The sequence below is a fragment of the Symphodus melops genome (assembly GCF_947650265.1).
Source record: "Symphodus melops genome assembly, chromosome: 22".
NCBI classification, from domain to species: Eukaryota; Metazoa; Chordata; class Actinopteri; order Labriformes; family Labridae; genus Symphodus; species Symphodus melops.
Window position 1 is genome coordinate 15,587,677 of NC_136712.1, and position 26,172 is coordinate 15,613,848.

At 42.3% G+C, this 26,172-nt stretch overlaps 1 protein-coding gene across 2 annotated transcripts in view; it reads left to right on the top strand.

Moving 5' to 3' along the window:
* The first annotated feature begins 3,636 nt into the window (after positions 1-3,636).
* The window catches only part of gas2l3 (growth arrest-specific 2 like 3), a 33,339-nt gene continuing 10,803 nt past the window's right edge, over positions 3,637-26,172 (top strand). The window contains exons 1-2 of one of the 2 annotated variants that reach the window (XM_079334599.1): positions 3,637-3,815; positions 18,831-18,886. In XM_079334599.1, the coding sequence (XP_079190725.1) occupies positions 18,863-18,886 (24 nt within the window). In that variant the 5' untranslated portion in view covers positions 3,637-3,815; positions 18,831-18,862. Of the gene's footprint in view, positions 3,816-16,444; positions 16,632-18,830; positions 18,887-26,172 lie in introns of those variants that run through there. The other variant, XM_079334600.1, reaches the window with a different exon arrangement.

Here is a 26,172-nt window from a genome sequence, read left to right on the forward strand (position 1 = left end):
TAATCAGATATTTTGTCTTTTATTTTGTGCTACTTACCTCTCCTCTTGATTTCTTCCTTCACTTCCTGTGGTCAATTCCTTCTTCGTGGACGAGGCCTTTCAGTGAGTGTGTGCTTGTATATTTCCATCAGTAGGTGGCAGATTTGTTTAAAAGATGGACGTTTGATGAGCGCTGTGGTGCTCTAAACACCCAGTCACATATACTCCGTGGTGATTCAAGGGTTTTTTGGGGCCCTAGGCAGGAGTTAGTTCTGGGGCCCTCCAACCATCACTCATCAGGACGATGAGAGTGGATGTGGTCAGATGGAGCCCCCTTAGGGAGGTCTCCTACTGTCATTGAAAAATGTGCACATTTTGGGTTGGTGCTTGGGCCCAAAGTTTGTCAGCCCTCTGGGGCCCTCCTATTTGTCTGGGGCCCCAAGCAGTTGCCTGCCTTGCCTGTTGACAAGCAACACCCCTGCATATACTGTAAACCCCATAGCTGGTATGTATGACATGTTGGACACTTTTCTTCTTAAAGTAAATTCTTAGTTTCATTTGAATGACTCTCATAGAACACATGTAGCACAAGCTAAACAGTAAAGTATTTATTGTGATTGATATACGACAAAGAATTGTGGGGAATGCAAAAGCTAGTAACCAAATACTTACCCAGAGATCCCTTACTGTGTCATATTTTGTATATGGACATACATCAATGTTTTCGGAGGATATTTTCCTTTATGTGATGGGAAAACTGTTCTGTTCAAGTGTTGAAGAAACACTTGAACAGAACAGCTGGTACAAGCTTCACCAACTGTGAAAGGCTTAGAAGAGGTCAAAATGCTCCAGCCACACAATTAGAATAATTGAGAGGTCTGAATTGTGAATAAAGATCCTCTCACTACAAGTGTTGCGGGAGTATTTTGACCTCTTCTATTGAAATATTTACTGAACTCAGGGTTCCTATTCTGTACATGTTATATATACATATATATATATATATATATGTGTGTGTGAGTGTGTGTGTGTGTGTGTGTGTGTGTGTGTATATACACATAAAACGTATATAATGTAAGTTCTATACATTATAAACAACCACATTTGGATCACTCTGAAAATGGTGAGCTATGCAGAAATGATAAACGGAGTCTCTTCTACATGGCAGAGTCATCATTGACACAGTGGATAAACAACAAGTGCTGCACAAGGTCGTGAAAATGAAATGGTTAAATGGAATCTGACTTCTGAAGAGCTTTTCTGGTCTTCGGACCAATCAAAGCGCCTCATGCATTTCTTCTTTTTTCTTTAATTGTTTAGTTTCCTTTTTCATCAAGCTGACAGTTAGAGCTGGCACAGGTGGAGCTGGAGCACCCCATGGACTTTAATGAGTCGATTCACTATCTGACTGTGGGTGGAAAAAGAAAGAGTCGCTGACTGTTTACCTGCACTGTGATTTTTTTTGGATTATCAGCTGAGTTTGTGGTTCCATTTTTTTAAAGGAACAATCCCGAATTTCCTGTTAAAAAGGACCTTTATCAGACACACTGTTACTGATTAGCAGCGTATCAGGTCTGTGGGTTTGCAGAGGGTGAACTGTGTGTTTGTAGAAGAAGAAGCTGCAGTTCACTAAACTCAGACACACAGAGGGGCAAATGTTTAACCTGCTTACAATGCAGCGATCAAACCCAGCAGTGCCAGGAACATTATAAAAAGTAACTGTTGAATGTCATCTGCGGTCGTCGTGCGTCTCATATCGTGTAAGTGATCAGAACTAGCTCCAGTTTCAGGGAGTTTAAAGGAGTCAGCTGGCAGGGAGGAGAGCTCGGCAGCTGGAAGACTGCTCTGTTTCCTGAAGTATTTATAACAAAACGAGGTTCAAGAGGAGGCTGCCATGGTTTCACTGCACAATGGTAAGGGTGCGGCTGAAACTCAACACAAACCTGTCCTCCCCCCCCCTCACGAGACCAAGCAGCCCTGAAAAGCCCCTGAACTGTACAGAGAGTTGATGTCGAGAGACACATCCTTCTCTTTGTTCAACGTGAAGTGGGCCAGTGTTGCTGTACTGGGTGTTTCAGTCATGTTTTATGTACATTAACATCAAAACGTTTGTCTTACAAATATCAGGGGTCCTCAAGAAACAAACCTTTATAAGAAAGCTGCTGCCTAACTTTTTTTTCTTCACTTTTGCTAAATGACATCACATTTGACTTTTTATTTAATTGTGATTTTACACACTTAGTGGAAATTATGGTTTCATGTGTTGTTGAGAGAGAGGCTTCCTCACACCTTTTCTTTTCTCTTTTTTTTCCAAACCCATTAAGGGTTAAAATTGCCAATTTTTCCTTTTGCAAATTGTAAACTTATGTTGATAGAAAAAACCAACAAACAAACATAAAAAGGCACAAAAAACCTTAAAACCTTGATGGTAAGATATTTAAACTATATTTTATATTACCTGGGAAAAGCCTTCAATGAAATCTACAGGTGCTTTTGAATGAAGTACAGAAATTATTTTTACAAACAAGCACTGCTTTGTCCCTCAGCATGTGTACATTATCCGCTCTCCCTACATTGTCATGCAGTCAGATGATGTCAAAGCTAGCTATCAGATATACCCTCAGGGTATTTGTTTCAAATTTAGTGAAAAGAAAAAGAAAGCTTGGGGCGCCGGTAGCTTTGTGCTAAGTGCACGTGCCCTGTGTATGGAGGCTGTTGTTGGTTTGGATCTGACCTGTGGCTTCTTTCCCACATGTCTTTAATGTCTCCCTCTCTCTCTCTCTGATTTCCAGCTCTGTCCACTGTGCTGTCTCTAAGGTGAAGGAGCAGAAAGCCCTCACACAGTGTGGACTGAAGTGTTTTAGGTGTAGCAGTGATGAGGGCTCATTACATCAATAATTGATATGAGGCATGGTAATTAAAGACAATAACTAATAAGAAAAGATGTGAAGATACACAGATAGTGACATGCAGTTATTTGATATGAATACAGAGAGAGAGAGAGAAAAGAGAGAAAGACAGAAGCTCAATAAGCCAATAAACTTACTGCAGTTGTTTGCAAGAAGCTGCCCTTTTTTATTTTACATATTGCAATATACATATCAGAAAGAAAATATATCACAATGCCACTTTTTATTTGTGGATACCATTCAGCCCTAAAGCAGATTGTTGTTAAATCTTCTTCCTGTGATTTACAACATTTTCTATGCTGTCTTTTTTTTTCATGCAATTTATACATCAGCATAACTTAATCTTTGATATTTAGGCTTAACATTCTCAACATTTGGACTTATTTTCAAATGCATATTTCACATTGCAGTTCTCTTCCCTATTCCTTGATCTATTACTTGTGCACATATCAGTATACTTTAAATATGTTAAATATTATTTTTGAACCCGCTATTTATCTTGCACATTACACTTGAAAGATTCAGGGCTAAAAGTAATGCTGTAAAAAACACATCCTTACAGGAAAATAAATAAAAAATTCCCATGTTGTTTATTTATTCATGTTCATAATCTTTGTTGCTACCTCTTGATTCCTTTCTATAATGCTTTTCAGGGCATTTATATTTAATTGCTATGAAGGTTGTTGTTTTTTTTATCATTCAGTAAAATGACACTCAGGTGCGCCTGTGGACCCGCCCCCAGCTATCCGAGCGCTCTGATTGGCTGGTTCGAACAGCGCAGCCCACAAACACTCATCAGCGGAGAATATGAGTAACTCCTGTTGACCAGAGTACCAACTGAAGAGTTCCTCAAGGAACAACGCATTCCACTAATATAAACTACCAGGACTGTTCTGTTTGAAGACCCGAAACCCCTCACTGCAGCTGGTAAGTGTGAAACTTTGAATTAGTTATTTCTGAAGGGGAATCGACGGAGAAAATGTATCCAAAAGTTTTCTCCAACATTGTGCAAAACTTTTCCCAAAAATCTCTTCTCCACAAAAATCCACGAGGGAGCCTCGTGAAAGCTGGTACGAGATAAAACGCACAAATACATGCGTTTTGTACAGCCTATATAATTGGCGTCTGGTGAAATACAACATGTCAAGCTGAAATTTGTCAAATTAACGCGATAGTTGCGGTTATGTCTCCTTTTTTCAGCTTCTAAAAACGTCAACTGTGCAACGTTTAAATGGTATTCTACTTGTGTGTCTCCCACTCTACGTTATTGGCCATTCTACTCAATTCTTGCCATTGAAATGATTATATTTGTTTCTGTATGTTTTAATAATTGTTTGGTGATTGTTTATAGTCGTCGGTAATTATTTGCTTGTGTTTCCGGTTAGTTTACTTTGTATTGTTCCTTGTCATACCTTGATCACATGTTGCTTTAACACAACACATGTAAAAGTCTTCGAGCAATTAATGAATCTGTTAAAATATCCGTAGAGCCTCCTTTAGTTTCTCCACAGGCTGTGGTTATGACGGAGAACTGTTGATGAATGAAGCACTTTCCTTTTCACATGAGCCACGCTCGCATTTAAAAGAGGCTACTACTTAAACCAATTAGTATCTCTACAGATTCACTCTTACATAATGACAGTCCTGTCCTGTCCTGTCCTGTTCGTGCTTGTGTTAATTGTGAGACATCAACAACAACTCCCAGGTGCAGAACTTTTTTTTTTTTTTTTAATCCTTGATTGGCAGGTGGGAATAAATGGATAAGAGGATCAGTAGTTTAGTGGTGCATGATTTCTAAATTGGTCGGCAGTGTCTCCTGAGGATTGCACGAGGATATTGTAGGACTAAGTGAATGTTGTGATGAGATTGTCATGAGGTGGAGTTGAGACTCTCTCCTGTGACAATAGACCCTTGTGGTGCTGGAGTTTAAGGGGCACCCACTGACTGGCTTGTAGCACCCTGCTGGTTTGTCCTTCAAGGACATGTAGTGCCTATTGCACCAAAACAACAACAACAAGGGATCGAGTAAATTGTCTTTCTCTATGTGACGGTCCTGGTTTCCTGATGGAGGAAAAAGGATGAAGTAAAGGGTGAGCAGGTGTTTCCTTGAAGCAGGAAAAGATCGCTTCACACACTGCCCGTCAGACGCTGGTGATGAGCTCATGCTGATGTTTATTTTTGTTCTCACAACAACAAGTTTTATGTTCCTGACCTTGTGGTTTAGCATCATCAGGCTGAATTTCCTTTCTTTTGATTTACTCAAATGTGAGATAAAGGCGGCGATGCAGAGCTGTGGACCCAGGCCTCCTGTTGTGTTTACAGCTGTGAATGAATTGTTCCACTTTACACACTGGGATGATGTCATTATGGCGAGGACTGGAGGAAAAGGGGAAGAGGCTGAATGAGAGGTGTCTCATTATTATTCATCCTTGCATGCTGTCCATGGAAAATATACGACGACGTGCACTTCTCTAACGGTTCTATATCCAATTAGGATCACATCTGATGTATTCCCTCCTCTGTATTGATCCAAACATCAATCGGCTGATTGGTCTCCTGACCCTGCTGGTTTAATCTGGAGGCCTGTTTCAGCAAGAAGGTTCATCAAACTCTCAGTGTAACCCTGAGCTCTGCTCAGGCAGGAAACTGACACAACACGGCTCCAGAGCAGCTGATTCGAGTCGGATCAATCGACTCTGAGAAGGTTCAGGGTGTGCCCTACGAGTCACGACTACTAAAAGCCAACAGTATTGGAGCCCAGATGCTTCGATTCACAGGTGACGCATACAGTAGGCCTTGTTCACATTGCAGCTCCAAATCAGATTATTTTTTTAATTTTCTTTGGTCAGTCTAAACACAAAGCCACATGAGATCTGATTTTTCCAACTCTCACTCAAACCACATACACGGTTGGTTTCGAATGTGATTCTAATCTGATTCCTGCAGATCCGACTCAATCGGAACGTGTCGGTTGCTTCAATATGTCTTCAGTGTATCGACGTATCTGGCAAGCTGGAAGTTAACTTTGGTCCTACCAATGTCAATCAGACCATGTCAATACGGACGGGCACATCAGATCATTTACAGTCAGTCAGTAGGATCAGATTCAGATCTGATTTGGGCGGCAGTCTGAACAAAGCCTTAGAGAACACATTTTACTCGTTTTGGGTGAAGTTGGCTTGAAAGCAGCTCAAAATGAAATGTAAAGGCTCATGGGTGGTAACTTTTGATCATTTTTGACTTGGTAAATATCAATGACTGTCTATTTCAATGTGCATTAGCTTTATTCCCAACATAAAGCAGTATTTAAGTTTCCTCTCACTCCTATCAGGTTAGTTAATTATTTGCCCTAATGAAATGAACCCATCCTGATGTAAATGTAACGGCCTGTGAAATGCTGCTGCCTCTTCATCTCGAGGTATTCTGAACAAAGAACACGCATGTTTAACAGAAAAAAGTATACCAAACAGATTTTATTAAAACAACTTGTATTTTCATTCAGACTTGAGTTTACCCCTCTTTCTCGAGTTTAGAGTGAAAACTCCAGTCTTCCTCATTTCAGGGTTAACAGACTAAACCACCTTTCTGAATGGGGACTCTGCTCAGTTTGTATCTAATTGAATTAACATCGGAGTTAACGATGAGCTAAATAGGTGCTTTAAAGCTGCACTAAGCTAGATGATGATGTCAAAACACACGGGGTCTTATCAGCCAAAATCATGCAGTGAAAAGCTGCAGCCGCGCTGAATCAAAAACACCAGACGGCAGGATTTGAGTGTTTTGCACCCACATTGTATTGATACTATGACATTTTTAGAAGTTGTGCATATTCAGTTGTTTTGCTGCCCCCATGTGGCCAAAACTAATACATGTTTATAACACATGTGACTTTGAACTTGCTTTAACTACTCCTGGATGCATGTGGAGCAACAATGGCTGCCACATGTTGTAAGTTTGTGCAGCAAAGCTGATGTTTTAAATGCAGAAAGAAGTCATTTTACTTACATCCCATTGATAAGCAAAGTTAGAGCACATGTGACTTTTTGTTTACAAGCTGGAGTTCAGCACGTCAAACTGAAGGTGTCATGGTAACACTGCTGTTCTTATCCTGAATAATGGTCGCTCACCAGAACGTGGGGGGGGGGGGACACAATACGTCACTGTTTGAGACTAAGCTGCCTCTGCTCGGCTCTCAATGAACGAGCGCTCGCATGAGGAACAGACCCAATTCTAACTATCGTTATAAATAATCACCATCTGCTTGATGTTTGGCATCAGGCCTCGCAGAGTGGGGTCCTGAAAGTTGAGCCCAGAGCGCGCACACAAACGCACACACACACACACACACACACACACACACACACACACACACACACACTGCAGAAGAGACAAAGAAGGCTTAATGAGTTAAAAATGCACGTGGGCACATATGGCCTGTGATGCTGCGTGTGTGGACACAATGGAGATGATAATGAAATCTTGGATTAGATGTATTTAGGGTGCATCTTACAGGAGGGGACGGGTGGGTGGTTGTGGCTGGTCATCATCAATGACCGTGTTTGTTATTTAGTAACTGTGTTAACATCATGCATTATTCATCGATGGCGGTGTGGACGGGTAACATTTGAATATTACGAGACATGCTGGTTTTGTATTTTTGATTAATGGAAGTTAAACTGATTCCATACAATGTTATTGTTTTACAACGTGCTCACATGAACTGGTCAACAATTCAAAGCCCAAAGATATCAAATGTGGAGCTTTAAGAACCCATCTAGTGCTACTTCTTGATCATAACGTCCAAAAGATGAAAGACGAAAATGCTTTGAATAGTCAGAAGGCTCGAAAAGCGCTATACAAGCTCAAGTCAAGGAAATATAGCTGAGGGCGAGCTTGAGCTTCATCTGAGGCTGTGGATCAGCGGGAGAGTCGGCAGTCTCTTGGCCGGAAGGTCAGGGGTTCAATCCCTCCCTCCTCTCTCCTGCAGCATCTCGAAATGTCCTTTTAGACAAGTATCCTGGTTAGTTAAAATGTTCACCCTCCTGGGTCAGCAGCATGTGACTGCTGTGAATGGAATCATAATGATGGGCGCTGTATGTGGCCGTGTGATGATGAGCTGCAGTTTAAGAGCAGCCTGGAGTTATCAGAAGATGTGATCCAAAAGTCAAAGTCCACTCAATGCCAGTTTTCTGCAGAGCTTTTCTGTAGGTCAAACTTCACTCTTGTTTATTGTTGTTTTCAAAAACTCATTTTAACACATCCCCTCCTTTAGAACATCATAGTGACATCATCTCTCCGTGTGTGTTCTGATGTTGAGCATTGTTGGTTCCCTTGGGATGTACCATATCAATTTAAGCTATTGTTTAATTGTCGTCGTTCAAAACCTCATGCTGACTCTAAGCGTTGAACTTTCCTCTCGTTTGAATTTTGGCCTCACTGAGTTGAGGGACAACTTTTACTGCCTCCATCTTTATGCTGTTGTTTCTCTGATCACTGAAGATGTAGAGATGCACAGATTTCTCCCAACATGTCTTAACACTGGTGAAGCTGATTAAGGTGAAAGGTGCCCCAGTTTTTAAATCCTACCCCAATCCCAACACACACACACACACACACACACAAACAAGGATTATTATTGTGACAAAGAATTGCAGCTAATTAGGCTGAGCTCGACGACCCTTGACCTCCCAGGTCTCCTTGGCCCGACCTTCTGTAAATGGTTAGAAAGAGGAGATGGAGCTTATCAGCGGTGACCCTGATAAAGCTCGTTACAAGGCCTGTTGTGTGTATGTTTGGACTTTGTGAGGTCCTTAATGTGGAGATATAATCCATGATTATTATATGTTAGCATAAAATCAGTTGGTATAACTGCCATCAGCTCCACATCTCAGTGAATACATGAACTCAGCGACGAGCTGTTCATTATGGGATGCTCGTCGGTTACAAAACCTTTTAAAAGTAACGACTGACAAAAGATCAGCGGTCATGTTGGTGCTGTTGTGTGGACTGAAACGGCTCCAGCACTGCAGGCGGGTGTGTGTGTGTGCGTGTGTGTGAGTGAGTGTTTCATTGTGTGTGAGTGTTTCATTGTGTGGTCAGCAGAAACACCTCGCAGTGGGAATGCTGCCAGGTCTGCTGCAGCTTAAAAGATGCAGTGCCTGTGTCAGTCTCTCCTGAATGACTCGGCTCACTGATTGCCAACATCGAACAGGGAAGGAATCGTTTAAGAAATGAGGAAGACGATTTTATGTTTAGAAAATGTTCAGATGTAGTAATGTGCTCATTCATAGGAAACAGTGTGAGGAGGCCGCGTGTCCTTGTGTAGGTTACTGAGAATACGCTACTGTGTGTGTTGCAAACAAACCAGAACATATGATTGTCATCTGACTACAAACACACACACTCACTTCATTCATTCATTCACTTCATGAAGCTTAACTTGTGAAAAATGCTTGAGGTAAAGCCGATTCAGCAAATGTTCTCGTGGCTCGTGTTAAACATCTTTTTGCATTTTAAACACAACTGTTAAGTATGTTTCTGGTTCTGGGTTAGAAAAGATGTTGTGAAATCTCATTAAACTGGATAATGGGTTCAGTTAGCTCCTTGTTACTTAAAGAATATTTATAGAACAGTTTGAGGAAGTCTAAAATTAAAAGGGGGGATTCCCCTCTGTGATTTCTGAATCTATTCACTGTCCTGTCTCTGCAATGAAGACACAAACAGCCCTAAAAAAAAAACCCATGGATGTGGTCACTCATTGGTTTGTAGGGAGGTGATATGAAGCCTGACACATTGCGCCGTATTGGAAAAAGCTAACTCAACTCACTGAAACAGCTTTTACACGCTGGCCGGCCCCTCCTCGACGTAAATACAGATCCGACATTACCGCAGACAGTCATGACTCAGAGAGGGTATACTGGATTTATCCTATATTTATGTGTATATTTGTCCTTTCACACAATGCCCAAGATAATGTGGGCAAGTTTTTGTTATTTTTATGGCCTTTTTATTGGATAGGACAGCTGAAGAGAGATGGATTCAAACCAACCAACCCAGCCTAGAGATCTTCCAGCAGCGATAACGATGTTCCTTCAGAAGCAACAAAGCTTTTTAAAGAGCGGTCAGCAGACCTGCGTGTTTTGAGTAAATAGATGGCTGATTGCATCTTCTGCCTTACGCCAAGGACAATCTTATCTCATGGCAGGTCACATACAAGGAGCAGTGTGCAGACTTGAGGTCTGACCTGGAGTCAGCTTGCAGAGGTTTCTGTGGGATGTAAAAACAAAGCATGAAGTCCGAGCCTTAGCTAGAACCAAGGGTCTTCTTCTGACCCCGGTGGCGTGTGGTCGAGGATTAGCATCAACAAATCAAAATGGGATTGGCAGGTGGCTCCCACTCATTCAAGCCTTTAAGATGGACTTTACGCCCACTGTCTCACCTCTAAGGAGAGACGGCTTGAACAAGGACGAGAGGAAGGAGGCCAGGAAATGTTTTAATCCTGCTTGAAAGGGGGGGGAGATAGTCTTTTAGTTGAGAGAAGCATCATGAGCAGGCTTGTACGGGCCCAGGGGGCAGTGAATAGCTTTAGAAAGTAGAGTTTGATTGAAGATGTCGGGTTCAGTACAACAACAAACGGCTGACATATATTTACTTTGGGTAACTGAATGAGTTTCTCTCAGCACACACTGCACCGGGGCCCCATCTGCAATGAAAAGGGGGGGGAGGCCGGCCTTTAAATGAAACGCTCCTCTGACGGGGTAATTAAGTCCAGACACAAAGGGCTCAGCAGGAAGGAGTTTAATAGATGAGGAGTTGGTATTCTCCTGGGGGAAGCACGGTCCAGCAGAACCCTTTTGGACTGCAGGGGAAAAAGGCTAAGGGTGGCGGGAGGTTTTATTGGCCCTGAGAGCTGGACCGCAGCCACCTCACACCACGGGAAACAAGGACACACAAAGATATTACTCACCAGTTTCTGTCCGCTCATGTTATCAAAACGACTGGAAATAGGGCCTGTTAAAGCTACAGTTAACGTTGTCCTCAATAGTGTTTGAACTAACAAGCTTCAGGAGCCATGCCAAAGAATCAGGACTGAGTGGCTGTAGTAAACACACATGAGCTTAAATCACTTAGAATATAATGGCAAAAGTAGGAGTGTTGGCAAAAAGGTAGAAATGGATGTTTATCAGGATTATTTAACTGAACGTGCTCCGACTCAGAGAGTGTCCTGAAAACAGTTTTCTTAAATGTTCTTGATTCTATGTGAGCAGTCATCAAAGAGCGTAATCCTTAATTTTATATTAATAACTGACCGTTTCTTTCATGCCAGCCGCCAAGACAGAGACGACATGTTTTTTTTTTTTAAAGGATTATTTTTGGCCTTTTTGCCTTTATTGATAGGACAGATAGAGTTGGAAAGGGGGAGAGAGTGGGGAGAGACATGCGGGAAAGTGGCCACAGGCCGGACGCGAACCCGGGCCGCCCGCGCGAGGAGCAAGGCCTCGCAACATGGTACGCGCGCAGTCGCTGCCGCTGAGCTATCGGCGCCCCAAAGACGACATGTTTGATGTTACATCTGATGTTTCCATGGCAACGATAAAGAAGCAGGAGCTGCTATTGAAAGCTGGCGTTCTGTTGTCGTATGTGCGGCTGTGATTAAAATGTCTTATGAATTATAATTGGAAACATCATTGTATTGGCTTTGGTCAACGCAGGGATGGCGTAGCAGAGGGAATCAATCCCATGATTCCTGACCGGTTGTGACATCACTTTGGTCATCTTTTTTTTTTTTTGGGTCATTGGACCATTAATACCACATTAATACTAAACATTTTCCGTCTGTCATGGTGGCTCATTATGGCGGTTGCCGTGACAAAATGCGTCCTGTTACGAAATATGGATTTCTCTGGCTTTTGATAACTGATTTTAGATATTTTAATGTAAACCATTCAAATTAGATTCTACACACTTTTTTTTTTTTTTTAAAGGATGTTGTTGGGTTGGAAATACTTGACTGCTTAGGACTTCAGCCAACAGAATAACATGAGTTACTCCCCCCCCCCCCCCCCCCCCCCAATTTCTGTAGGAGGTTGTTTCTTAGTAAAGGTGGCTGTAAACTGTGTAGTTCTTCAAAGAGAGAGCCTTCAGTTAGAATAAGCCAAACACCCACAAAGAGCACATGACAGCCCCTGGAGATACTCTAAACTGCACATGGCCCACTTTAGTTCAATTTTTTTTTTACCCATGCGTACTCCATTTGTTCCCCCCCTGACTCGCACAAGGCCCTCCTATAGTAAAAAATTTAAATGCACATCGCTGCCTGAGCATTAAACTTTCCTTCATTACATAATCTGTTCTCATTTCATTTTGCACTTCTGCACGGGTGCACGCATGTTACAGCGGGAGCGCCGCCGGCTGCATGCGTGTGCCACGTGCTGCGTGTGTTGTGATGACGGAGCGGCGTGGAGGTGGATGCGCTCTGCTGTCTGGAATAGCGCTGATCCTCTTAAATGATTACCAGAGAGAAAGAGACGACCTGCGTGGCGAACACGCGGACAGATGTCTCACCCCCCCACCCTCAGCAAAACACACACACACACACACACACACACACACACACACACACACACACACACACACACACACACACACACGGCTTCTATGTTTAGACGAGGCAACTGGAAAGCTCTAACTAACTCCCTCTCCTTTAATCGACTCCAAGTCTATTATAACACTCATTGGTACCAGGACAAAGGCAATTCCTCGAATTTATTCAGCACCTTTCCCTGTCAGGAAGTGGATTATTGTGGAGAACTTAGAGGAGAAAAAAAGATTCTGAATGAGGAAAGTTAGCTAATTAGATTCTGGCACTTTGTTTTTCCGATCCCTCTTTTTTTTTTTTTCAATCAGCCAGTTGAGTTTTAAAAAAGGGTCTTTGTTTTTGTGTGGTGGGATTTAAAACTACTGTGAGGAGCTTTCAGGTTGAAGATTACCTCTGGTGTCTTATCCTAAATGTTGGTCAGGAAACATTCAGATATATCGACAGGGGGATCGACTTCTTGTTTTTTTTTTTTTAGATCTAATCCTCGGCTATATTTTAACATCAGGCTCCCTCTCTGAAGCTGATGTGATTCTGCTCTCTTGGCTTTGCTGGGTCTCATCTCTCCCCAGGAGTCGTTATGTTGCATGAAGCTGTGAGGTCCTATTAACTGGTCTCTGTTAGTACTTAAACAGTACACACAGGCACTCTCTCCTCGATGCAGCTATTTTATGAATAAATGGAAAATAATATAAAAACATGTCAGAAATATCGTTGGTATCGTCTTTGTGTGTGCTGCTGTACTACTTCACAAAGCTGTAGTCGCTGTGTTGCATTCACATACAGAAGCTGTCAGGTTTTCAAATTGAACGTTCGAAACTGAAGTGTAAGAATTGCACTTTTGATCGTACATAAGACGCTGTTCCAACCTTTCTGAAGGTCGTCATGGAGACGAGTTGTGGAAACGTTTCACAGTTCAGTCTGAACGTCTTTAAAGTGAGACTCTGCGAGCTGAGAATGTTTGAAGTGCCCGACCGGCGTTCGCGATCGGTGCCGTCAGACACCCGATGATACCCACCTGAGATCGGATTGGTCCCATCTCTACACTGCAGAGGCTGACAGTTGACCTATGACATTTTAAAAACAAAATTTTTACAAGTTATCTAAAAACTGGGAAAAAAAACGTTATTTAAAAATCCTTACAGGATCTTGATGTCACACATTGCTTGAATCTGTTGTTGCTACTTGCTTACTAAAAAGCTTTTATGGACATAACATTTGAAACTTTGTCTGAAGCTGTTGCTCAAAGTGTGAGTTCATTCAATCAGGAAATCAGACTTCCTGTGGGGATAAAACCTGCTTTAGTTTCCCTCATAACAAGAATTACAGGTTTATCGAGCCAGACGGGTCTTTAGTGTACCAAGTTTCTGTGGCTCATTTACTCCATTAATCCTGAGGTGGCTGCAGAAATGGGAACAAGGGATGGTGAACAAAAAGATGTGATTCTGTTCATTTGGATGTTTTTAAAAGTGGGTCATTTTTGCAGCTTTAACCAAAACACGATAAATGTTAAGTTTATGTAAGACGTACAGCTTGTTCCTCAGCAGAGGTCGGTGTAGAGGTCAGAGAAATCCAGGAACCTAATCTCAAAATGGTCTTTCTTTGCAAAGTCTTGTGTGCCTACATCATTGGGGAGGAGAAAGCATTATAGATGTCTGAAGAGTGCCAACATGGTTGCGCGTGTTTTCTCCGAGTGACCGTTGGAGAATGTGCGTGGTCGCACTCGGTGTCGCCGTGTCAAGCTCTGCCCTTTCCAGCGTGCCGCTTCCAAGTTCTCATCATAAAACGTGTTTTTGTCTTCGCCTCCCCCATTCTTTTTTTCTTTTTTTTTTCTCTGGCTCCAGTTCTGTCGTCCTCCTCTGTGCTGTGACATTTGACTGTGTGTGGGTGCCTTTGGTCCCTGCAGGGAGTCGCGCTCTCAGGCTCTGCTGGGGCCCCAGATGCACACAACTGGGAGTCCAGAGCCAAAGATTTTTCTTTTTTTTTTTTTCCTTTTTTTTTTGTCCTGCGTTGTTGAGTGTGAACCTTCACAAACGGCTGAACGCTGAAAAGAAGCAGAGTCCTTTCTGAATAGCTTTCATCCTTTGAAATCCTAAATGAGTTCTCTCGCTGTTTCTGCTTCTAATAGCCTGGAGGACATGGATTTGAAAGACAAAACTTGCTCTTTGAAATATTTTCAAGCTTTGTCTACATACCACAAGTTAAGCTTTTTACTTCTGCTATTGCTTCTTTGGATCGATGATACTTTTATCCTCTTTCTTTTACAAGCCTTAATTTTGTTCCCCATTGATCGTAAAGACGTGTTCCTTTTTTTAAGACAAGCATGCACTTTGTTGCGTGTTGTTTTCTTGATTGAAAGCGTTTGATCTGCTGTTCAGTGTGACATGAATGAAAGAGCGTGTGCAGCTGTCTTTTGACCAAATGTCAAAGACTTCAGGCCAATTTCAGAGATTTCCATTTTTTTTTTTTTTTTGTCACTGTCTGGTGGAAGACGTTGTGCCCAAGGACATGTGATGTAATGTCTTTAGACCGTGTGTTCCTAAAATAAGAGAGTACATAGACTGACAGTCAACGTGTCGTATTAACCCGATGAGAACTGAGGAGTCGGCTGCTGGAGATCATTACCATTGCATACTCGTGTTTGAATTAATCCAATGTCGATGCAATAAAACATCGAGCCTTGTTGTAGTTGCAGCACTAAGTCAATCTTACCATGCTTTTTTCTTGACGGCGTCATTATTTTTGCATTAGGAACAGTTAAAACGTGACGATAACGAGCAGGCAGCGGGGGACAGTAGCATCTGGACATGGGACGTCTTTGTTGCATAATCCAGTTTGAATTGATCTAAAGTGGAAAGACGACAACGATCAAAATAACAATGCTATTGCAGACAGATTTTCCCTCAGCTCATATTAAAGAGTGTCTCAGAAATGAACTTAAATAATGTAACAACGTGTATTCTCATGGTTTCATCATCCAGAACAGGTCAGTATCTATAAATCGAAAAATAAATAGACTAGAACTTATTTGCATGCCTCTTTATGATGAACATTTTACCATCAGAAATAAGGTTGGATATTTGGATTTTATATATTTTTGTTAATTTTCTCTATCAAAGAGTAACGTAAGTGATGGATTGGACTGTTAAAAGAAAGCTAGACAAGATTCTGCATTAGAAAAGCTTGAGTCATTCAAACCCAAGACAAGATGCAAGATGGACATTTCCTTACATGAGCTTTAATGGATCAGTGATGTGCCTATTATTTGAAAATACCCCCCCCCCAAAAAAAAAAAAAAAAAGTGTGTGTATAAATGATCTTTTAATTTCAGAATAACTGATGGAGGCACTGTTGGACTATTTGCACCCACAGTTTTAAATGTTGAACTATTGCATCATTTTCACAAAGCTGTTTGAAACAGCTGCAGGAAACACATCTGTGCATGCAGGTCAGCTATGGTGTCATGATTTTTGTACTCTCCCTTGGAGGTTTTTATTGATATTGATATTAACAATCATCATAAGAAACACCAGAGGAACGAGCTCTGCACATCTTGTTTTCCTGCTTCACACCCCCAACTTTCTGCCTTTGGTGGGAGGCTGGGGGGATGAATAGGAAGTAGGTACCCCCATCGCCACCCCTCCCATCTCATTTCATTGCATCCTGGTTGGGAAGTTCATGGTTTTGCGACTAGCTTGGCGATGAGGAAAAGTGTTCAGAAATGTGTGTGTGTGTGTTGCGAGTGCTCGGTGGGGAGGGTGGCAAGCTAACAAAACAATGGAGGCTTTGTACGAGGGTCCCGCCATGACAGGATTGTTGTGGGAGAAAGACGGAGGGGGAGCAGGCGATAAGGGCTTAGTGAAGCGCAGCCACTTCATTAGTCAGGGCTCTCCCTTTGCACCTCCTCCCTCTCATCCATCCTCCCTCCCTCTCTCCCTGTCATGCTCTCGCTGACTTGCCCTTCCCCGCTCACTCGTGGAAACACAGAGGCAGGAGTCACCGCTGTGGCTGGACAGCATTAAGCGTAGCGTTGTCTTTTTTTTTTTGTGGTTGTTGTTGCTCTGTCTCGACGAGGATGTGCTTTTGAGGCTTACCGGAGTTGTTTGGTGAACTTTCCTCGCTTGACACTTTTCTGTGTTTGTACCGAGGTAGGTTTTCTCGTGTTGTCATCCTTCCTGTCCCATCCCGTCCTTGTGCGCTGACTTGCATCTTCTCTCCTCTGGGCTGCAGTTTTGGTGTCGGATGTCTGGATGCTCCACTCCAGAGCAGGCCTTTGATGGACAACTGAGAATTAGATTTTCTAGGATCTGTGGTTTTGAAGGGATTTCTAGATACATGACACTTGAAAATAAGAAACGCATAATAGTATCATCAAAACAATGGTGCATGATTGTATCTGTTAAAAGTAAGACAGAAAACATCTTGCAATCAAAATCCCTGCAGAAAACATCTAACTTGATTAAATTTTTTTTTTTTACCTAGCTAATGTACTTACTAACATTGTTTGACTACTTTCTTCTTGTAGTCGCTGCATGATGAAATCAGCTGAAACAGTTCTGAAGTTGTACAAACCCATTGTGTTGTAGAATTTAAGCTTGCTTCAGGCCAAGGTGAGATTTGCAGGAGAAAGGTGGGGGGTGCTGGTGTGGGACGATTGGCTCAGCTGTGTTGACCAAATTATCAGTGTTATTTGGATCTATGAGCCCGTGATTGCTTCCCCCCCCCCCCTCCTCCAAGCCACCCGCTGCCTCTCTTTGTCGTGCGCACACCCCCGGGGATAGTTGAGCGTCGGGGTAATCCTTCACATCCTGTATGGGAAAGGACAGAGAGGAGCACTCTAGACTAACCGCATCACTTCCTCGTGAGAAAGTCTGATCCACTAAAAGTCACTTTGTGTTGAGTAAAAACAACAACATCCCGACTGTTTTTTTTCTTCTTTTGCCCAGAGGGCCGTTCACAGCATCCTGAGCGGCCTGAGTTCAACTTACTTCCTGTTAAACTCTCAACTTTCCCAACTCAGTAACTACAACATCCTGCATGAGCTGAATCAATGTCTTTTATCATTTTGATTACACACTCTAAACACACAAAAAAAACCATAAATTAAAGGAGCAACCATGTTCACTCTCTGACAGTCAGAATAGAGTACTTTGGATTAAACAGCCTCATCTCTAAAATTGGTTAAAAAGACTGGACGGACTTGACTGGATAAGTGGAGCATGGCCTGAGAGCTTTCAGGTCATTCACAGGGATTTCTCACGTCTTTGTTGTTTCCAGGAGTAAGACGGCTGGACGAAGCACTGAAACTATTTGGCTACCAACTCCTGTTGCTCCTGTATACCAGTTTTGCAGATAAAATGTAAATGGTGCCAATAAAATCTGTCTTAAGTGTTTGTGGACCCTTAGTAAGCGAGTAGCCCTCACACTGTGTGCTTATGATTGTTTGTCAACTTTAGTTTGTCATTTTCTGACAAGAACTCTGAATAATGACTTTCACTGAACAGAAAACATTTTTTTGAAAAAGACAGAAAAATGCTATTTTCTGCATTTTGAATAATTTATAATCAAATGCAGATTATTTCTCTATCAGTGTAATTGCCCCCCCCCCCCCCCCCCAGGCTGAAGTAGCCTGACGTCTCATGTGTGCAAGCATAATATAATGCAGCTTTGTATTGCAGGACTTTTCCATAAAGTAACCCCAGGCATGTTTGGACACGCCTTAATTAGCTCCTGACAGAATATAGATCTGGAAATGGACACCCAGTGTTTAGCTGTGGTCTGTTTAGTATGTAGCCGGCCAACTACGATTGGCCTAGCTTCCTGTGAATGAACTGTGTTTATCGTGCCAGTTATTCTATCAGACGAATGGATTGTTGGCGTTTCAGGATTTTAACGAACCAAACCGGAAACAGGGCTTTACTCACTTAGGCTACCTAGCTTAGCATTCTAAAGTCTAGCTCATCCTCTTAAATAATACTCCTAAAACTATGTGTTGACACATCGTGGCCCTTTTGTTCAATTCGTCACGAACAGAACTATAGGAAGGGATGCATGTGAAAGCAATGTGTTAAACTAGAGTAGCCATGGAAAAGTTAGAATACTGACATGACCTCCTTTGACCCCTTCTTCTATTCGGTAGAAGAAGCTAAGCTAATCACCTCCTTCGCCCTTCTGTGCACACAGACATTGGGAGGATATATTCCTCTAACCTCTTGGAAAGAGTGCAAACCAGATGGTTCTTAACATGAACTTCCTTTCCCCCCCACACTAACACAAAAAAACCCACAACGTGATCAACGTACATTTTGACATTTCTTTTAAACCACATTCTCTCTTTTTGCCCACAGAATGAAGAAGTGAATCATCTGCGACCACAGTCATGGCTGTCCAGACTGGCATTCAGGTAGGTCCAATTGTCCAATATGACGAGGTGCCCTTTGACCGACCAAGAGAGGACAAGTTAGTCCTTCAGTCTGTTGGTAAATGTTGGGGATCAAGGAGTATTTCTTAAACACATCAGCTTTCAGCTTGTACATTTTTTCTGATCCAATCTGCTGAGTTTTGAAAGTTCTTTAACTTCACATTTCCCCTCTGGACGTTTAGAGCTCAGGAAGGAATATGTAGGAAGTACACCTCCGTACCAAAGACTATTGATGATCTTGATAGTTCTTAACGCCCTTTAACTGTCGCTTTAGTGAGTCATTGTTTTTACACAAAGAACGGTTTAATCTGTGTGCAAACTTTGGGGAAAAGTTCTCCGGCCGTGTGAGAGTCATTCAGATCAAATAAATAACTGCAGACATCTGTCTCTCACTCCACAGCTGCGGCGAGCCCACCTTGTGTTACAGCTTGCCGCCTTGTTGTTGTTATGCATGTCTGGCGTTCCTTCACTCGGACCCAGAGGAGCTTCTCCGCACATTTTTTTAGGAGTGGGTGGAATGCTCAACACTTTTTCTTTTTTTTTTTTTTTCCCCTCCCAGCAACCAAGTGTCAGACGTCCCCAAAAACCCAAAACAACAAACGTATCGTGTTACAGATTTGTCACATGGCAGCTCCTCGTTTGGAAAGTCCTGGCTCTCAACCCGTCTTGGAACGTGGATTTTCAAAATATGTATCCCAGTGCTGTAGACCTAACATATGACGGGAAGCTCCTCGGATTGATGATGAGTTGACGAAGCTGTCGGGAGCTTCCCCACAGTTGTTGGTGAACTTTGGTATGCCCAAAATCATTGTTGCTATTTTATAAAAAATGTGGAATAAAGTAGCTCACATTGAAGAAGACATCAATACTGTTAGCAGCCGAGACAACAGCTGGGATTTTCTCTTTGAACGACAGGTGGTAAATGTATTTAAACAATCTCACACCTCGTGGTCAGACGACATCTCAATACAGCAATCTGTTGTTGCCTTTTCTATTTTATTTTTTGGGAATTCTGTTATAAATCGGCAGATTTTCTTTCCTTACTTGACGTTATCGTCGGCTCCCTGTAAGAACATTGAGACTGAAATGCTGCAGCTCCGAGCTTCACTGCCCATGTAGAGCACGGTCACGTTGGATACCCAGACACTCTTGACTGCTCTGTTCAGCCATGCTGACAATGTATGCCTTCATGAAAGTATAAGTAGCATATGAACGCATCTTTTAATGCAATATTATAAGTCACATTGTGATGTGTGACGTCTGCAGGTTTGGGTTTAAAACCGGACTTCAGATTTCACATTCGGAACAGATGAAGGTTTCTCTGATTCAGCGCCGTTTGATTGGCGCTCCAATAACCTCCTCACCTGACGCGGCTCCTCTCAGAATTCCTCCATTCAAACCAAGCCTACGTCTTCTCTTTCCCAGCTTTTTAAACTATCTGTGATGAAAGTGACCAGAGGAGCTCTCGTAGTGTTTGAAAAGAGCAACGTGACCCTGTTAGTTCAGCTTGGACAAACCAAACAGCTCTGGGGTTCAGTGACGGCCGAGAGAGGTCAAAGGTCATCAGCCAGGCCATGGGAAGTTTTGCAGCAGAACTGTGACGGCTGAAGGATTTGTTCAAATAAACTTAGCGCCTTCATGTTTTGCAGTGTCTTTGATCGCTCACTTTTAACGAGTCATTTCTTGTGGTAATGATCGTTTATGTATTCCAATCGGACTCCTTTTCTTGAACAAATTTGTGGGGCGATATTTCTGTTCGTAAACGTCGCCAACATGTTTGAGTTGTTGCTCAATATTGGATACAGCTGCATTTGAAACGGTCTGATCTTCTCTCCTAAAGCTTGTTAGTTTTCACATGAGTCACGTCCATGAATCATGACATATGGCATGAAGGAATGGTTTTAGAGTAATAGGAACAGATGACCATGCATGAATAGTTTATATAACTGTAGAATATCAAACATGAAGGCCGGCCTGATATGAGACTGATGCCACATTGTTTAACATTTATATAACGATGTGAAATCTTACATTAGCAGGGACTCGGTCTTAATGTGTCTCTACTGTTCTGCATGTTTCAACAACACGTGCAACATGTTCCTGCTGAATCCAAACAGATTTATTTTTTTTCCCCCAACAAAATTGGCACCAAATAATCGGATGGTTAGTTTGAGCTTCATCTGACAGCATTAAAATCCTCCTCCATGCAACACGTACAATATTCACATGCTGAGCGTCTTTGACTTTGTCTTTCTCCTTTTACTTGAAGTCACTTTTCTGATGTCTTGAGATAAATTCTGTTTATTGCAAACGCCTCATTGATCGACTCGCAGCCTCCTTTTATAGCAGTTCTGTCATTGTTTTGATGCGTCAGCTGAGTGTTGGTATCAAAGATGAAAAAGTCGACAGAATTTGGCATTCACAAATTTGCGCTAGCCAAATATCGAATTGGTGAATGCGAAACGGACTTGAGCTTGTACAGTGCTTTTCTAGCTTTCTGAATACTCAAAGTGCTTTCACACAGCAGGTCACACCTACACATTCACACACTGCTGGTTTACAAAGCAGCCTCTACCATCAATCAGTGCTGCCGAAGCAGCGGGAGCAACTTGCAGCTAAACGCCTCACCCAATCAGACCTGTAGCTGGGGATCAAACCCCCATGAAAAAAAACATGATAAATGGCAACAGTTCGTTTTATGATAAACATCTGTATTAGAAATGTCTTTGGGCTAAATGGTGATGTTTGAGTTTTTGGCCGTGAATGGTTGATCCCCGAACATAAATGTTTCGACTGGAACATTTTAAATATTTTGCTTTGATCTGATCTGACTTTTTCTTTTTGATCTTTCCTCGATGAATCACGTTATTGTTTCAGGAATTTCACTCATTCTGACTATAAGTAGCTCTGGTTAAGCTTTTTCACCTAAACTCCTGCAGTGTACAGGATGAATGTCGAGGGGAAACGTACAGGAACAAACTGCTGAATTGTTGCGTTTCTTACCAGCACTGTAGACCCACATTCCTGCACCTACTGAGAACAGATTAGCTGCGATGTTCTCTATACCCGTTATGATCCAGATTTACATTAACAACACTGGTCTGCTTTGAATGCTCACAACACACACGAGTCAGGTGTTGCATTACGAGGACGGATGATCTCACCGTTCAGCCGTCTTTTACGTAACGATGCACGACACGGTTTTATTTTCTCGTTCGCTGGATGCTGAGCAGAGCACATATGTTGTTGTGAACCCACAGAGCCCCGCAGGCAGCCTGCCCTTCTGAACCACGTTACGTAACACGTGCCTTCTTCTGACAATTAGAAATCAGGTGGTTTCGCAGCTTTCTCGTGACCATTCGGCGCCCCAGAGGTCGACCTGATGGGGACAGATGTGGATCTATTTAGATTACTTTTATTGGCGTTCCTGTGTCTTATCCTATCACTGAACTAACTACGCTCAAAGAGATCCTCAAACAATTCAGTTACGCATTCAAGTTATTGAGTTACAGTAATGGACCAAGAGTTGGAGTCACCTGAGGCGGAATGAAGACTGAATGCTTATTTGCTTCACGGCTTTTTGTTTGCGCGTCACAAGGAGGCGGTTTAGTCGGATGAAAACGAGAAGATTTCATCAGACAGAAGGTCACTTTAAAAGTGTTTGAGGACATCAGGTTCTCTGAGTTAAAGTGATCATTGCTCTAGCCTTGACCCTGCTTGGATGTTTTAAAGTCTGTTATAAAATGAGCATCTTGTGATCTGAAAAATGGCTATGTAGGTTGGAGTTGCATTATGGGAGTTGTAGGTGAAAACCCTTTGGTTGGTCATCATGGCGTAAAAGTCTTGCATAAGAATCTGCTCAGACTTTCCTGCAGTGTGTCTGATTTGAAGCTGTTCGTTTGATCGCTGTTTCCTCGCTTGTTCTTACTCTCTGATGTTCGTTCGGCATTCACATGACCTTTCCCAGTTGTGTAACACTTCCTGTTATATTTCCAGCTGTCATTTATGCAGGACAATCGTGGAAAGATCCCTTAAGTTAGAGTTGTTGTTAAGACCACGCTAACCGAGACCAACGTATTCAAGGACTGAGTCGAGACCAGATTTCTCATTGTGTGCCGATTAGAGCGAGTCCCTAAATTAGACCGTAATACGGGAAGGTTGAGGACGTAACTGGGGGATAAAATGTTAATTATGTATAAACTGAAGTTATTGGGGTAAATATAGCCTCTCAGTGGTGGTCTTGATTTAAAATCTGGAGTCCGCCCAGTCTCCCATCGAGACAAGACTAAGTAATATAAAAATGCTTTCGATTCTGAGATGAGACCTTAAAAAAAAGGGCTTGAAATTTCTTGACTCACAAACAGAAAAACAATCAGAAAAAGCTGATTTTCAATGGGCCCAAATGAAGCGTTGTAAAAAGTCATCTTGCCACGACCGTTGAGGTCCTGAAGGTGTTTTGACACCATTTTCTAATCCTGACCAAAAAACGATTGAAGTGTCTCTGTCTTTTCTCTCTCCTAACTTCTGCATCATTACATTAAGAAAACTGCAGTTTGAACACCAGTCGCCTTGAGTCCCTTCTACATGCTCCCAGTAAGAGAAGATATTTTGGGTCCCATATATCACCGCCCCATAAACACTCGGTATCTGTTTGATCTGACGCCTCTCTGTAGCGATATCACACCAATCAGAATGCACACGCAGCCAAAGCCTCATTGCAGAACAGCCTCTCTGTTCCTCCGGCCACAAGGTTTTTTTTTTTTTTCTTCTTCTTCTTCCCGTTTGTGGGAAGTCAAGTTTGAAACAAGCCTCTGCCTTGTTTTAAAACACAAAACCCCCCTCACGACAGTGGATCCTCATTACTGCTCGATGACATGTGACGGACGCGCACAGATTACAGGCTGTATCTCAAACAGATGTCAATACAGTGAATGTGGGGGTGGAAGCGGGGGCGTCATCCAGGAGGCAGTTATGTAATGTTTTGGGCGAGTCGTAATAAAGCACATCTGCTGCTGATTTTGGAGATTTCCCCCTTCGAGATGCTCGTGAACATTTGAAAAGTCGAGAACAAAAACAACAAAGACATTTTGTCCTCTTGAGGGGGTGAACAAAAAAACAGCATTGTTTCATATCTCAGATTTCTAAAACTGAAGGCTTCTTTGTTTCTCCTCCTCCATGTTGAAGACGTTGCAGGTGAAATCGACGGTGCAGAGCTGAAGTACGAGTTAAAAAAAAAAACTGAATGGGTGGGACAGTAGAGATGGATAAGATGGGACAACTACACCAAAGCCAGAATCAGCGTCTCGCTTCAGGCGCTGACGTCCCCGGAATATGAACCCGAGCTAGACACCCTTTGAAGCAGTCAAGTGCAACGGTGTTTACCCGTCTGACATTTTCCCCTTTTTGGATCAGAAACCAAAGGAGAAATAAGAGCCAGGAAGGTAGTTCTTGATTGGGGGGGGGGGGGAATCCAAAACTGAAACATGTTGGGGTTTTTTTGTTCAGAGATCAAGATGTGGATTTTTGCTCCCAGAGTGAACCGCAGTGGATACCAGGCCAAGTTTGAGCGTATAGTGGCAGCATCGGAGCGTGCTGAAAACTCCAGCAGAGCATTAAGTGAAGTGTGCTATGACGACATCCCTGATGCATCCTCTCTGCATGGATGAGCTGCTAAAAATTCCTCTGGTATTCTCCCAGTGCCAGGCTGAGTGGTTACTAGAGTATGATAATGTTGTAGTGATGGCTCTAACCGCTAACCTACATTCAGGCTGAAGAAATGGCGAGGTGTCACCGAGAAACATTTGCTGCAGGTTTTTTTTTTTTTTTTTTTCCAAACTCGTGTTTCGAGAAGGATTGTACGGAGAACATGCTCGGGCTTATTCCATAACGCCTTCCTGAAGGGATTACATTTGCAAATCCGAGTCCTGAATCAATCCTGGAGAGAAGAAAACCTGTTTTTGACTTAAATATTGAAAACAAATCTGCAGCACTCCGACTGAAGCAGTCCGATAATCAAACATTACAGCATGGTAACGCGCTACTTGTGCAGGCAAATATTAAATCCGACTTTTTCAATCATCATACAGACACCAGAGATGTGGCTGTTCAATAAGCTGGTAAAAGACAACAGCATCAGATAAGAACAGATCCAAACAACAAACCTTAGGTCGGGGGTTTGATCCCCGGCTCCTGCAGCCACATATCCGATGTATCCTTCGTTAAGACTCTTAAGCCCAAGTTGCTCCTGCAGGGACCTGCAGTGTGCAAGCACTTTGAGTCGTCACAAGACTTGAAAGAAAAAAAAAAAAAAAAAGTTTCACAAGCTCAAGCTCAAGTACCATTTTACAAAATTTAAGCCATAAACTAGAGCTAATTAAAGTTTAAACTTAAGATACTTCTGTACTTTTTTTTTTTTTAAATGATTGATCGTACAGGCACAACTTTAAAAAGACATCAGTCACATTTTTTAAAACCTGCCGTGAGCAGAAGAGACGGATGGTGCCGTCTAAGTTGCACATATAGGTTGACAACGTGTGCAATTTACATCCATGCAACTTTCAGTGATTTAGAATCAGGGAGTCACCTGACATCAGGCGCCTAAAGGACTTCCTTTTTTTTTTGTTGTTGCCGTTTTATCCAAACGAGTATCAATAATCTTTGGCTTTGACTATAATGTTATTGATGTGTTAAAGTTGTGTATCGTGGGTGAGACCAAAAAGCTGCAGATCTGGCCAGTAGCAGACGACAGCTGAGACTTCAGTCTTAGACTTTAGTCTTCCTTCAAGCTGAATGGATGCAAACGTGCTGCTGATGCATTACTTACAACATGCACAGAGAAGTGAACCTGTGACTGAATCTGCCATTGACGAGTTATCAACAGTTTTGAAGCATAAATTTGGTATTTTGGCCGTCATCATGTTGTACTTTTTGAACCGTCGGTGTGGATCAACCTGACCTTCATCCTTATTCTACCGTCTGTTTGACTCCTAATGGGACCATAATTTCACATCAGTGCATCCTATATTAAAGCCTTGATTAACAGAGAGGAGCATTCAGATTAGATAAGGCAGATGTCTCAATATGTGGGCAACCACCTCGCTAATCTGTTAAGTCAGCGTTTCTAATCTGTGAGTCATCACAAGTAGACTGTTTGAATTTTAACATCTTTCTTTGTGGCTGCTGATATTTTAAATTTTTTTAAATTTTTAATTTTTTTAAGGTTTTTGTTCTTGGGCTTCTTATGCCTTTTTTCAGATTGGACTGAGGAT